The 14,062-nt window shown below is 39.2% G+C and overlaps 1 protein-coding gene and 1 long non-coding RNA gene across 2 annotated transcripts; one reads left to right on the plus strand and one right to left on the minus strand.

The window, feature by feature from the left end:
* Positions 1-1,211: 1,211 nt before the first annotated feature.
* On the minus strand, positions 1,212-3,216 carry LOC308147188. Its single transcript, XR_013937147.1, has 4 exons — positions 3,033-3,216; positions 2,571-2,692; positions 1,420-1,539; positions 1,212-1,319 (listed from the first exon to the last, which is right to left on the minus strand). It is a non-coding gene; the product is annotated as an uncharacterized lncRNA (long non-coding RNA).
* Positions 3,217-7,233: 4,017 nt separating this feature from the next.
* On the plus strand, positions 7,234-11,105 carry LOC308144240 (uncharacterized protein). Its single transcript, XM_080515301.1, has 4 exons — positions 7,234-7,486; positions 9,175-9,314; positions 9,569-9,698; positions 10,687-11,105. Exons 2-4 carry the CDS (start codon positions 9,200-9,202, stop codon positions 10,943-10,945), a joined length of 504 nt encoding a protein of 167 aa, XP_080371427.1. The 5' UTR covers positions 7,234-7,486; positions 9,175-9,199; the 3' UTR covers positions 10,946-11,105.
* The last annotated feature ends 2,957 nt before the right edge of the window (positions 11,106-14,062 follow it).

Here is a 14,062-nt window from a genome sequence, read left to right on the forward strand (position 1 = left end):
TTTTAGGATAACATTTGAAGTCTAGATTCTCGGGAAGGCACACAATGACTCAAAATTACAGCACAAAGAGGTTTTTTAACTGGTAAAAACAAAAACAAAGTTTTGTTTAAAAACGGTAGGAAATAACTTTAAAAAAAAACTACATTAAAAATGAAAGTAAGACAAGATAATACCAAGGTATTTATTCTTTAATAGATGTACTTGAAATGTTCAGTAAGTAACCCATGGAAGCACATTCACATTTTAATAATGAAGATGACAATGATTTGACTATTCCATTTACTCGACAGCTAATTACACCTTTTTCATGATTGTATTACATCCTGATCAGATGCAATATATAAATTAATAGATAATAATAATGAGACATACAGAAGGCATATCATTGAAGAAAATTATATTGTTTTCATCATACAATTCACAACACTATTATCATAAATTAATCTGTATTAATTTTTCTGTCTTTAATACTGGCCTGATCTTTGAACTGTAGCTCAAAATGGTACTGAGCTTGAAACATTATGCTGATATGTCGGGGTTTTTTTGGTTGTTTTTTTTACATAAAACTATGGCCTCCCTTTAACTGATATAACAGAAGTTGTTCCCGACTTCATTTCCATTAGAAAACTTCAACATTGAACACAGTAAAGAAACTCTATGGACCCCACCCTCCGATCTCTGATTACAGAGACAGAAAATGCTTGAGGACATGCCTAAATTAAATAATGGCCAATTCATGAGGCCTGCTCTACATTCTCAGAAGTGGGATTTAATGTGCAAATCTAATTCCTGATGGCCCCAGGTTTGGAAGCACTGTGCGAGAGGGTCAGATAGTCAAAATTATGTTATTGATTTCACTGCTACAAAACCACCACCAACTTAATAACAAACCTCAAAAACAAACTTTAATAAACATACTTAAATAATGTTTCTTCTTTTTCTAAAAATGTGTCACTGGTATGTATGAAAATAAAACAACCAACAATTGCTGATAGTTTTCAATACTAAAAAAAGATATAATTATTGGTGCACAGGAGTTGATGACTTAGAAGTTCTCATAAACACACTCAAATACACCTTCGTCCGGCTGCTCTGTGTTCGGCTTCGCCTGCAAGGGCAGAGTAGAAGACTGATTACATAATGTATAGTGGTACAGCATTAATGTTTTCATCAAACATTTTTTCACATGACACTCAAAGTTTACAGACCGATTTTTTGACGTCTTTCTTCTTAGGTTTAGCTTTCTTCTGGTCTGGCTGCTCGTTGGCAGCCGAGCGGTCCAGCACATCATAAATAGATCTGGGCCGAGGCTCCAAACTCTGAGAGAAGTTCCCGTGTTAGTGTATGAGGCACACAGAAAGAAATCAAGGCAATGCTGCAGAGCTGAATACATATACATAGGAATAGGAAGGTGCTTACTGCATAGAAAGAGGAAGCCTGGGGCGTCACATCCACATTATCTTCTCCTGTCTCGTTCTGCTTCTTTTGCACTTGGTCCTGTGTCTGTTTTCCGCTGGTGTTGCCACATTTGGTGACTTTCTTTTCCCCAAAAAAGCACAATGTTTCTTCATCAAAATGAAATTCAATGACATCTGCATAACACACATACAAACATCTATCTATCTATCTATCTATCTATCTATCTATCTATCTATCTATCTATCTATCTATCTATCTATCTATCTATCTATCTATCTATCTATCTATCTATCTATCTATCTATCTATCTATCTATCTATCTATTCATTCATTCAACGATTCATCTATTCATCTATTTATTAATTTGTTTGTTTATTTATTCATTTATTAGGTGTGTTGCAATGCCAAGGCTATGAAAACCACACAGTGAATGTTTGTGTACCGGTAAGTTAAAAAATTTTTTATACTTTCCTACATACATTAAAAATTACACATTTTAAAAACAATTGTAATGGTTTTTGATACTGTAAGTAGTCGTATCGCCAACTAGCTAAAAGTAGTCCTGTACTCGTTTTTTAAAAAAGTGGTGTGTGCGCATCCCGAGATGTTAGTGAGTTACTTCTCAGCAGCATCATTTGTAATGTTTTGTCTTGGAACTGAACCCAAACATGTATACTAAATGTAATATCCATATGAAATAGAATGGAGTTGCTCCTGCAACACTGTGAGAACAACATTTGTGTCACAGTTTGAGAAGTTCCTCTATTTCCTGTACTTTACTCAGTTACAAAGAGACTATGATTTGGGTTCAGCAGTTATAAAGTTGATGTTGATAAAACAATGTAAATTGTTCCTTGTAATTGTCCCATTCCTTGTTTTGTCCAGCCAGACTTGCAGAATTCAATGACAGCAAATGTATTATCACACAGAACAAGTAAATTAATGCTAATAATTCAGTATTCACAAAAAGATAATTTAGAACTCTGAATTCTAAACATTGATCAATGGTGATAGTACCTGAAGTCTCAGATAGATATAGCCTACATACTGCTTACTGTAAAAAAAGGTTATCTCCCCATTGAACACAAAGGGACAAATCATCACTCACACATTGCAACATGCCTTTTCTTACCGACTGCAGTGTATCTTACCAAATGTCCTCTGAAGACATACACTGATCCGACCACACTGAAGACCAGCAGCACTCCGGTGAAGATGGCCACGATGACGAACTCTGTGTAATCAAATATTTCGATCGCCTTGTAGCCTTCAGCTGGGGGGAAAAAAACCAACAAAAAAAACCCCTCAAGCTATCAAGTGTAACTCAATGGTGGAGTACCTTATAATTGAAAACACAATGTCACTATGTTTCATCCATCAAACAAGTCATCCAGTGAGGACAATGTGTTTTTGGATTGCTGTAACATGGATGATCATATTATAGACTTTATGGTACTGTATGTAGTCTCTTTTATTGTATTTTAGATTTTTTTTTTTTAAAACCCTGAAAAAATATGAAAGGCCACAGGACTTTAAACAACCTAGACAAACTTGAATAAATAATATCTATTTAATTTTGTTTTCACTCACTTTTTCTATATTTGTGTACCCACCTCTCACTCGAAGAAACCAGTGCACCTTTGTAGTTTTATACTCGCAGTAATACTCTCCTGAAGCACTCAGGTTTTTCAGCTTGAGTTGCAGTGTTTCAGTATCTGGAGTGCCGGCTGTCGCACAGATGTCACAGGTGTAGATTTTGTGGTGGGAGGGATTGGAACAGGTCAGGACGTCTTTAGTTTGGTTTGCTGGTTTGTGCAGTTCGCCTGTGATGATGAGATCTTCACCGGTGACGGCCACAAAAACTCTGCTTTCCAGGTGGATTTCTGACAAGGAACACGGCGGTCAGTGTCAGAGGCAGTGATGAACCAGGTAATCCACAGAAACAAATAGTTTGTCTGGGAAGTTTTACCTTCAGCGTTTATCCAAACAGTAAAAGTAGCAGCCTGTTCTTCAGGTTCATGTCATTGTTCATACTCTTCGTGAGCTCCATATGAGCACTTTGAGCTGTCATGGGAAAGCTTGCTGCTACAAACGGGGTCCATATTTGTCTGTCCTTTTCAATATTTCTGACATTAATATTTAAAATGTCGACTTTTTGGGATATTCTGGGTGAATAGATTATTTCAGCTTTCAAATAACAGAATGGTACACTATTACTATACTTCTACTTTAATTTCCTGGGTAATTCTCATTTACTCATAGTTACCCACCCATTTCTATCTTTTATATCATTATAAAATTATATATATTATATATATTATATATATAGACAGTACCTCAATACCTCACACACACATTTTCACTACTGTGTTTAATCTACAAAAATGATCAAAGTAGAAGTGATAATTAAATTGTTGAAGTTACAATTATGCCAAATGAAACCCGACTGGCTGTTTTTGTACAAGAAATCAATACACTGCTAATGCTAAAAAGCATTTTCATTTTGTTACAAACAGTTTTCTTTGCTTACTTGGTGAATCCATCCCTGAACACAGCCAAGGGAGAAAAACAAGAATCATCCAAGACATGTTGGAAAAATTATCAAATTGTTGAGGATCCATGCCGAGGCACCGGCTGGTTTGTCTGAGATGTTTTTCCGTGTGACGACTCACTTTGTCATGGTGAATACAGCTGCAACAGTGTTTTCCTGTTTTCAAACAAACCAACTTCCTCAAAAATGTGTTAATGTTTCCTAGAATCAGAGGGTTCTAAAGAGAGCAGATCACAGACGGTTACACTTCTCTGTTGGGAACCAGACAGTGCATGTGGTAATCTAAAGTCAGGAAAGATCATGAGGAGAGACCCTTGAGAACACAGTCCCCACTTTGCTGTGCTGGGCTGTTCTGGTTGCAGCACATTGTTACGTCAGCCAGGGTTGTGAACCAGAGTGCAGTGTTGGCTTTCCTCCACAGTGAGACAGTGTTTGAGAAAGAAATCACAGGCACACAAGTCACCATGTGGATTTTAAATTACAGAAAAAACGACCCAAGCAAGAAAAGGTGTATCTGCCGCAGTGTATATGTGTGTGCATGTGTGATTTAATACATTTGTGAGGCCCTAAGTTCATTTACATGGAGAGAGAGAGAGAGAGAGAGAGAGAGAGAGAGAGAGAGAGAGAGAGAGAGAGAGAAACAGAGAGAGAGAGAAACAGAGAGAGAGACAGAGAGAGGAAATGGACAGCAATAATAGAAATTTAAAAAAGAGGTGGGGGGAGCAAAGACAATGACTCATGACTTGTGACTTATGTGTCTTACACTCCTCTTAAAGAATATAAACATCGTTAGAGCATTGTTATGGCTGAATTATCTGTATGTAAGAGGTACATGAATTCAGGATAATGCCATCTTTCCAGCATGCACGTGTGTTTGGCTCTGTTATTCTATAACAGTGGGGACCTAAACCTCAATGCCAACTTACACATGCACAGGACTTCAGCCACTGTGGAGACATAAACGAAAGTCTCAATCTGGGAACTGAAATATGGTCCAATAAGCGCGAGAGTTAGTTCACAGGGAGTAGCTACGACTAGGTGTGTGTGTGTGTGTGTGTGTGTGTGTGTGTGTGTGTGTGTGTGTGTGTGTGTGTGTGTGTGTGTGTGTGTGTGTGTGTGTGTGTGTGTGTGTGTGTGTGTGTGTGTGCGTGTGAGAGTGCATGAGACGGTGACCGATTGCCCGTTGTTAATGTGAAGCAGCTGTTGATGTTAGCGTGACTTCTTCACCACAGTGACTGTGCCGAACCTCTGTGGCCGTCAGTAGAGAGATGCAGATGTTGAAGTGTTGTAGTTGTTGTTATTTATTCCCATTTGCCTGTTTTTCTTTCTGCCTCCTCTCTTCTTTTTTGCTCCGCCACCTGACTTTTCCCACCATTTTCTCTCTGGCTGCTGTACCAGAGGCCAACTCTGACCTCACTGCAGCCACAGCATGAAAACAGACTGAAGGAACTGGAATAACATCTGGATGCCAGTCAACAGAGAATAATTCATTCCATTTCATCTCCCAGCTCCCACTCTCCTTATCTCCACTCCTTCCTGCTGAGTACAAATCCTTTTATTTATTATGAAAACAGAGGCAGATTAGCACTTAAGCTGAAAGAACCATAACACAGGAGAGCTTTCTTAAGAAAAAAAAAACTTCCTAAATCTTGCAGGCAAATGAGAGCATCACTGATTATTTTAACTAGATTAACTGCAGTCGCAGGGTTTTCTTTGAGCTTTAAATAGAGCAGAGAGGAACAAGTTATTCTCTTTGAAATGTAGTGGATTAGACTTCTAATGTCTTCTGACATGGGAAGTCTCCAGTGTTGGTGAACTACGTTTCACTGAAATACTGCACAAGGATTTTTAGGAACTTTACATAAAATTTCCAATTTACCATATCTCCTTGAAAAAAAAATTTTTCTAAGCAATTTATCCCTTTCAAAATAGTGCTTGGTATAGTTATTGATGGCTCGGACAACCTTGAAGTGGAGGCAATTTCAATTTGTAACATTTAAATGAATATTTTCATTGAATCCAAAAAGTGCATTAAATGGTGAAGTTGTAGGCATTATGTTGCCTAAAATAAATGCAGATATGCTAATGTTTCATTTGATAGACCTGTGTGAGAAAGTACAGTGTCTGAGGATTTTCAATGTCCCGACAGAACATGTTGTTTTGTCTGAATTGTGTCTTCAAATGTAACCTTCACTGTCTGAACATAAAATCCTAATCTCTGGTTACTTTTTTCACTGTGTTACACTATGAGTTTGTATGTTTTTTTCTGCCTTCTCTGAAGGGTCTCTGGCAGATGAGATAATAAAACCCTCAAATTCAACTTGTGTTGGATGTCTTTGTGTTTGTTAAATAGGATTTTCTCAAACTATATCTTCAAACATTGCCACCACTTCATTCAACTATCCAGCCATTTATGCATCTATCTTCTCTACTGCTTCATCCAACAATCCCAGTCTATTATAGTCACATGATCGAAACTGGAACTGTTCTACTTTGAGAAATCCCACTTTCAAACAAGGAAAACATGCAAACTTCCTGTAGAAAGGCCTCCAAGCTCTGAGTTTATCCGGGAACGTTCTCGCTGTGAGGAGAATGTGCTCACCACTACATCAACATTGAGCCTCTGCCATCACTTCCACATAATGTGGACTGCTGTGATATTTTGTAGTCCAGTACTTCTGTTTTGTTTTTTTTTGTTTTTTTTATTATTATACTTGATTTGTGGATGTCAATCATTAATACCTGTAACATTGTGGGATTAAATATCAGGTATGCTGTTTTACATTGATTTCATATAATTGTTTTGTATTTGCATCTAATTCCAAACAGGCAAAGTAAATATTTAACCCTAAGCAAAAAAAATAAAAAATAAAAAAATATTTCCCACAGAGCTGTAGAGATACAAGGAAGGTTTGAAGCAGAAGGAAGTAGATATATTTCAACACAGGTTAAAATGCAGATGGTGTGAAGCAGGAACTGATAAAAAAATGGGCCATAACTCAAAATTTGAAGTGGCCACAGAGCAGAAATGCAGAAAACTGATCCTGCAGCAGAGCAGAGCTCAAACTGTGGACATGCATTTATCGTTCAGTTCCATAAAGGAGATAAACAAAAACGACAGGAAATATAGATGGAAAGTAATGAAAGAGGATGACATGCCACATATCGGCCTGCAGAGCTGAACATGTGCATGGTGGAGCGGTACAGAGCAGGAGGTGGGCGTGTGTTTGGGGTGTAAAGACACAACAACTCTGTAACCGTCCACAAGTGGAGACTGTGTGAAGAGGGGCCCAGCACTCGACCTGCTGCACTCTCCTCCTATTTATCTGGCAGCTGTGGTGCGAGGGTGGAAGGAGCATCAGAGGAAAATGTTCAGAGGGCCAAGAACTAAAGCATAAAGGGCCGCGGCGGCGACACAGACGACAGACAGGAGAGGCAGAGACATCTGGTATTCAAACTGCATCGGAGGAGCAGGACTTCCCACTGGGTCCTCAAGCATCTTCTTCACTTCCAGTCGTGAGTATCGGCTCATTCGCTCATTTTCCCAGAACAGTTTGCAGTCTGTGACACTTCTGGCTGCGCAGTTTGCAAATTTAATGAACGTAGATCTTCCAGCACAATTACAAATAGGATCTTCACAGTGAAGAGAAGCTGCTTCCATGATCGGTGGTGTTGATCTTCTTAAGCAGATGTGAAAACAGCTGGATCAAGTTATTGCACGGCTAATTTTTACTCAGGGCCCCCTCAAACCTTGTAATACCTGAACTGTGAGTCATCGGATTATGATTGCCCTGTATGATTTACAGAGTTGTTTTGATGTGTTTTCACGTGGCCCTCCTTTTATCTGGCTTTCTTGTTTTTCACACTCACACCTGGCCTCCAAAAAGGAAAAATTGAAAAAACAAAATAGATTTGTTCTGCCAGAATAAATTCTTGTAATGATTTTTTTTTATTCAAACAAACAAGCAGATTTAGCTCTTGCTTGTTTTCTTCTCCGTTCTGATTTCAACAAATCAAAACAGCTTTAGTATTACAATGTGCTGGTCCTATCGGGGGTTACTGTGTTGGATTTGTTGTTGTTTTATCAATACAAGTAGTTTTAAAGTTTTAGGACAAAGTCGTCAGAATGTATCACAAAGTAATACACTGTTAAACTGTTAATTGATTAAAAGTAGACATGAAGAATACTTTTGCATGTCATGTAAAAGTAAAAGTGAAGATATCACACTACAAAAACTACATAAGATACAACAAAAGATGTAACAATAGTGCCAAAAGTAACAACTGCAGATTCCATTGCTTTTTAGCTTCATCTGATTTAATAGCATTTTAAAGGGGCAGCATTATGTTTTTAACAACATAAATTAAATTGTTGTAGAAAAAATTTACATTGAAATCAGAATTACAAATATTTTCATTGTCAGGTATTTTCAGCATGCAAGGAATTTTTTTTCCGCAGTTTTTGGGCAGCATTAATAAAAAAAAACAAGAATAGATAAGGGCACGTACACTTACATATAGTCACATAACGTTTACGTATAATCACATATCCTTATATAGCTATAATGACAAATACTAATAATAACAACACCCGAGACACAGAAATAATGTGAGTGAACAAACTAACTAGCCAGCCTCAGCCTTATCAGCCTTGCAATTCCACTCTCTAGCACAAGATGGTACAGTGAGTTCCTCAACCTCCCTGCTTGTATTTATTTCAAGAACTAAAGAAATGGGAAACTCCAAAGTTCTGAAACGAGCTGCAAATATAAAAATTCCTGAGGAATAGTGGCACACGACTGCCACCCAGTGCACAAAAGTGGCATTACTCACGTCTTACAGCTCCTTTAAACAACATATCAGTTATAAGAACAAATCAATTATTGTGTTTAGATATTATGACGTGTGACGTCTGAAATGACTGAACTAAACGGCGCAATATTTGTGTGCATTACCTTTCAGTCATTTGAAGTTCTATCAGTAATTCAAAAGTCATCTAAACTGTTGGATTGGATTCGTTTTTCCTCTGTTGGACACAGATGTATTTTCACATCTGCACACAGCCTCATGAATTTTAAGCTCTGATGTCATTTCTGGCTTGTGCATGTGGTGTGTTCGTTTCCTCCACTTCTTTTAATCCTTCTCTTCATTTTTACCAGTGCTCACGTGATGTTTTTTTCTTTCTTTTTCTGTCTTTTGACAAGGGGGGGGAGTGACCCTCTGCTCGTCATGGCCTCTCGTTCTCTGTTGATGGTGCTGATGGTGGTTGCCTTGGTAACTGGGGCCCGTGCAGCCAGAGAGGAGAATGAACTGGATTATGGGTACTGGAACTACAGAGAGGGAGGTATAAATCATGAGCCTGTGTTTGATCTCAGCGGCTCTGGGATAACGGAGCCAGTAAATCACAGAGTGTTTGAAGCTGTGAATTACAACAGCCGAATAAAACGCAGCAAATCTATGAAAAGGCAGGAATGAGAAACTGTTTGGGGCTTAAAATGATTAGAGGGGCACATGTGATTTTCTGGCGATTCAAAAAGACAGTTTTTCTGTCTCGTGAATTGAATCCTCACGTGTGTCGATGTTGTGTTTTGGTTTCAGCTGACAGTGTGAATGTGGCCTCGGTGCGCAGTGTGACCCGAGTGTTAGACGCCTGGGGGAAACGCATCTTCAGTGAGATAAAGACTTTGCTGCACTCTCAGCCGAGCACGCTGCTGCCGGACTACTCCAGGTAATATCTTTTACACTTTATATGGTTCAGGCTTATATTGTTCAAGCCAATCACATCTCCTTGGACATGTCATCAGTCCATCACAGCATAAACACAGAGATACAGACATTTACACATGGGCGCTTTAGATGCCTGATTTTGGACTGAGGCCTTTCATGCTCAGGCAAAATGTATCAACGCCCCATGAAAGGGCCCAGCTCAGAGTTAAACCCACAAGATCTGTTCTACAAGGGGAGAGTGCTCACAACAACACCATTGAACATGAACATAGCACAATGTGTAAGGACTTTTGGATTTGTTTAACAATTCAATATAGCTTCATAGCTATAAGTCTTGTATTGTTGAAAGCTATTTGGTTCTCGATTATTTGTTGAAGAACCAAATCCAATCAGTGTGACAACATGAGTAATGAACATACTGTCGTTGTGTTGAAGGATACAGTTTAATTTCACGCTGTGAAGATCTGACGTTACCGAATCTTAATATTAACATACATTTTTTTTCTTATGTTAAGTAGCACATGCAGTTGAGTTAAAATAAATAAATAATTAAATAAAGCAGCCTGATCAGATTCCATCTATCTATCCTCTATACCACTTTATACTTTATGTCCCTGAAATTTTTCTCAATATCACAAACTGGACTGTTCGTGATGCTGCATGGAGAATCAATAAAATGCAACTCTTGGGTTCCAAAGTTCTTATAAGAATCAATATAGTGGAATTTTAAACACTAAAATAAATGAGGATTATATTTTTTTCAACCTGCACAATTGCTGTAGATAACCAGTGGCTCCTGTCCTCATTATGTGTGGCCCGAGAGTCAATTTGAACAACAGTCATTTTAACCACATGTAAATGTATTTACAATCTAAATTTACAATAGATCCAATCAGAAGCCTCGATTATTCTCTGTATCTCTCTGACACTGTTGGAAGTTGTCCCTCCCCTACCTGGATGAGAGTGACCGTACTGTGTTTGTCCTGCAGGGTGCGTCCTCTGTCCGAGTCCGTCAACGACCTCTTCAGGGAGGTCTCTCTGCTGCACCGCCGCATCACCGAGCTCAACCAGCGGTTGGCGTCCCTGCAGCCGGTCCTTCATCGCTTTGGCTACTTGGGGGTGGGCCCAGGAGGTCCTGCAGGGGTGGCCAAGGTGGCCCGGTATGGCCCCCCGAGGGGCAGCCGGGTGGTGAGGAGGAGACTGGTGAGGGTGCTGAAGAACGGTCAAGTGAAGAAGGTTCAGGGGTAGAAAGGAGGCCAAGAGATGGACAGTTTGAGACTGTGTGAGTATATATCAGAGACTACAACAAAATAAATCTTTAGAAACTGTACAAAGTTATAATAAAAGGCAATATAGACTCTTCTTGTCCTGTGATTCAAGGATGATGGGTTTCTTTAATAAACTGGTTCATTACAAGAGGTGTGCCTTTTTTCCCCATGTCATGTTGAGCTCACACTCTCAATCTGTAATAATCTGCGCTATTTCTCATTTAAATTTTAATTCTACAAAAGCAAACTCACCTGTATTTTTACCCAAAACATTACAACTTCATTTATTTGCTTTTTCCACATATAGAGCTGCTTGTTTCTCCCATAAAGGAAGGATTTGTTCAGGTCAGATGCATTTTATATTTCTCTCTCTTTACCTCATCAAATAGATTTAGAAAAGACAACTTTTTATTGCATTAGATAATTATTGTTCTAGGCTATTTTTTATATTTCCATTTAATTTCTACACACATAGGATGGACACATAGAAAGTGCATGCACACTCAATCACTAAATGTTTGAATTCTTTAAAAAAAAAAGATGTGAGAAAGATTTACATGACAAACCAACATAATTCATAGCTTGTCTAACATCGTTTATAAAAAAAATTTTTTTTTTTTCTTTTTGACAGCATGAACCTATAGTTAATAATACTGACTTGTCTCAACAAATCAGTAAATGTTACTTAAACTACATAAAGTTGCAGGTTTGCTTTTCACTCGTTTTGACTCAATTTGTTTATGCAATACATCTACACAATATTCTAATGAGGTGGCTGAAAAAACAAAGAAACAAAATCATAAAAAGCCATCTTCCACAAGCCACTGCCGCTGGAGCCGATCCCAGCTGATTATTGACGGGCAAACACACAGAGACAGACAATCACATACACATTCACACGTATAGGGACAATTTAGCATCGACAATTAACCTGATATGCATGTGCATTTTCACAAAAAATGTTTGTTTGAAAACTAGATAACAATATGATAAAATCAGACTTTTTAAAGAGTGAATCATTTGTGGGGTATAAGCATCACTACACATCTATGAAAAAAATAAAAAAATAAAATCAATTAAATGTGAAATACATGTCAACTTAGATCATTTATCAGTGTTGATTGAAGATGAGATATGTGGGTGAAAACCTGCGCTGGTGAGCCATTTGAATAAAAGCCTCCCACCTGTGGCTGAGGTGCTCGGTTTGTGCCACAGGGTGTCAGTGCGCGCCTGCTGCTCCAATCAGAGGAGACGTTCTGATTCACGGAGGCTTGATCTTTGTGATTTTGCTCAGCTGAAGTACGGGGACGATTCTCACGGGCCCGGCAGGGGGGTGGGCGGGTATTGGCACCATGGGGGGAGTATTATCTGCTAACGTAATTATACTGTTTGTTTGCGTATGGTGATTGCGAGTGCGCGCGTGTTGTGGTGGGCACAGACGTCGAAGTTTACGCCTTCATTAAAACTTTGCCAAGTGTTTCTACAGCAACCAGGTTCACCCCCCCCCCCCCCTCCCTCTGCTTCTTTTTCTTACAACTCCTCTTGTCGTCCTCACCACACACTGCAGGGTGATGTGCTCCTCCTCCTCTTTTATTCTCACTTTTACCCCGTTTTTCCCCAATCTGCAGTTTCCCCTTTTTTCTTTTTCCTGATTTTTCTTTATCCATCAGGTTTCATCCCTCATTTCTCAACCCCGCCCCTTCCTCCATACTATATCTGTTCATCAAACCACCATCACCCCTCCCTTCCTCTTCTTCCATCTTTCTCTCCTCTCCTCCACGCGTCTCTGTGTGGGCGTTAAGCTCAGGCTGTACTTTCCATTTTGGTACTGTATTGTCAATGCATTGTTGCATCCAATCCAGTTAAGATGCTGTGGGAATACTGTATAAATCTCCCTCCCTGCCCCCCCTCCCCTCCTCCCCCCATCTCTGGAAAAAGAGCCAGTTGCTAGGTAACAGTTAATTGTCAAGAAGTAGTTACATGTGTTGCAATGCATCCTGAGGTTGTTGTGTTAGTAAAGGGATTAAACAAGGAAGCACAATAAACATTTTTGGGTGTGTGTGTGTGTGTGTGTGTGTGGGTGGGTGGGGGGGGGGGGGGGGGGGGGGGGGGTGTAGAGGAAGTGAAGGTAACAGATTATAAGATTATTTCTCTGGCCTCACCTCATTCTGTGTCAGCATCCAGGACTGCAGATGTTTAAAATCCTCCCACCAAATCTGCACGCAGGGTCATTGGTACATTTTCCAACCTGCAGGTTTAATAACTCCTGTTGCTGGATGTGAGGCATTCAGAGAAAAAAGAGGAGTCCGAGAAGGGGGGGGGGGGGGGGGGTGGGGGGGGGGGGGGGGTGGGGGGGGGGTTGATCTCCGCCACTTGATTCAGTTTGAATCACTTCTCTTTTCCTTCTGTCTCCATCATAACTCCTCATTTGAATTATCTTTGGTATGTAAAACCCCCAACCTCATGTGAGGATCTTGCTTGTTAAAAAATGACAAGAGTGGTACAAACCAAAGAGGCACGGGAAGAGCAGAAGACGCTGCCTCTCTGCTGTGGCCATTATCTCTGATCCACATCACAATCTGATCTGTTAAAACTTCTGAAGAGGAAACAAGCATAACAAACCTGTGAACACAATGAACAAAAATACCAACCAGTTAAGATTTCTTATTTTTTATTAATACTCAACACTTTTATTCCAAAGAGACAGAAGAATAATATTTCTCAGCACTTATTTTCACATTGACTGTGTTTAATCTCATTTTCCATATTACTAAATATTCAATCAAATTTGAAATACTCTCCTCACACATGTAATTTCTCTCAATACAAAAAAATGCAAGGATGAACCATATTCTTGTCGTATGTACATTTTTCACAATCTGTACAGCTCGGGTGGGGATGGGGGGTGGAGTTGTTCGATCTTCTGCGGTAAAACACAAAAAAAGATTAAGCCCAAGAAGACGAAGAAGAAAAAAGAAAGAGAGACTACCTCCATAAAAATGCAATAGATAATCTATTGTGCTTTCTGGGTACTAAATAATGATGGAGCTTTACAACTTTCCCTTTGAGAAAAACAGCCTTCTTCACTGGTCTTTGA

The sequence above is a fragment of the Blennius ocellaris genome (assembly GCF_963422515.1).
Source record: "Blennius ocellaris genome assembly, chromosome: 3".
In the NCBI taxonomy this organism is placed as follows: domain Eukaryota; kingdom Metazoa; phylum Chordata; class Actinopteri; order Blenniiformes; family Blenniidae; genus Blennius; species Blennius ocellaris.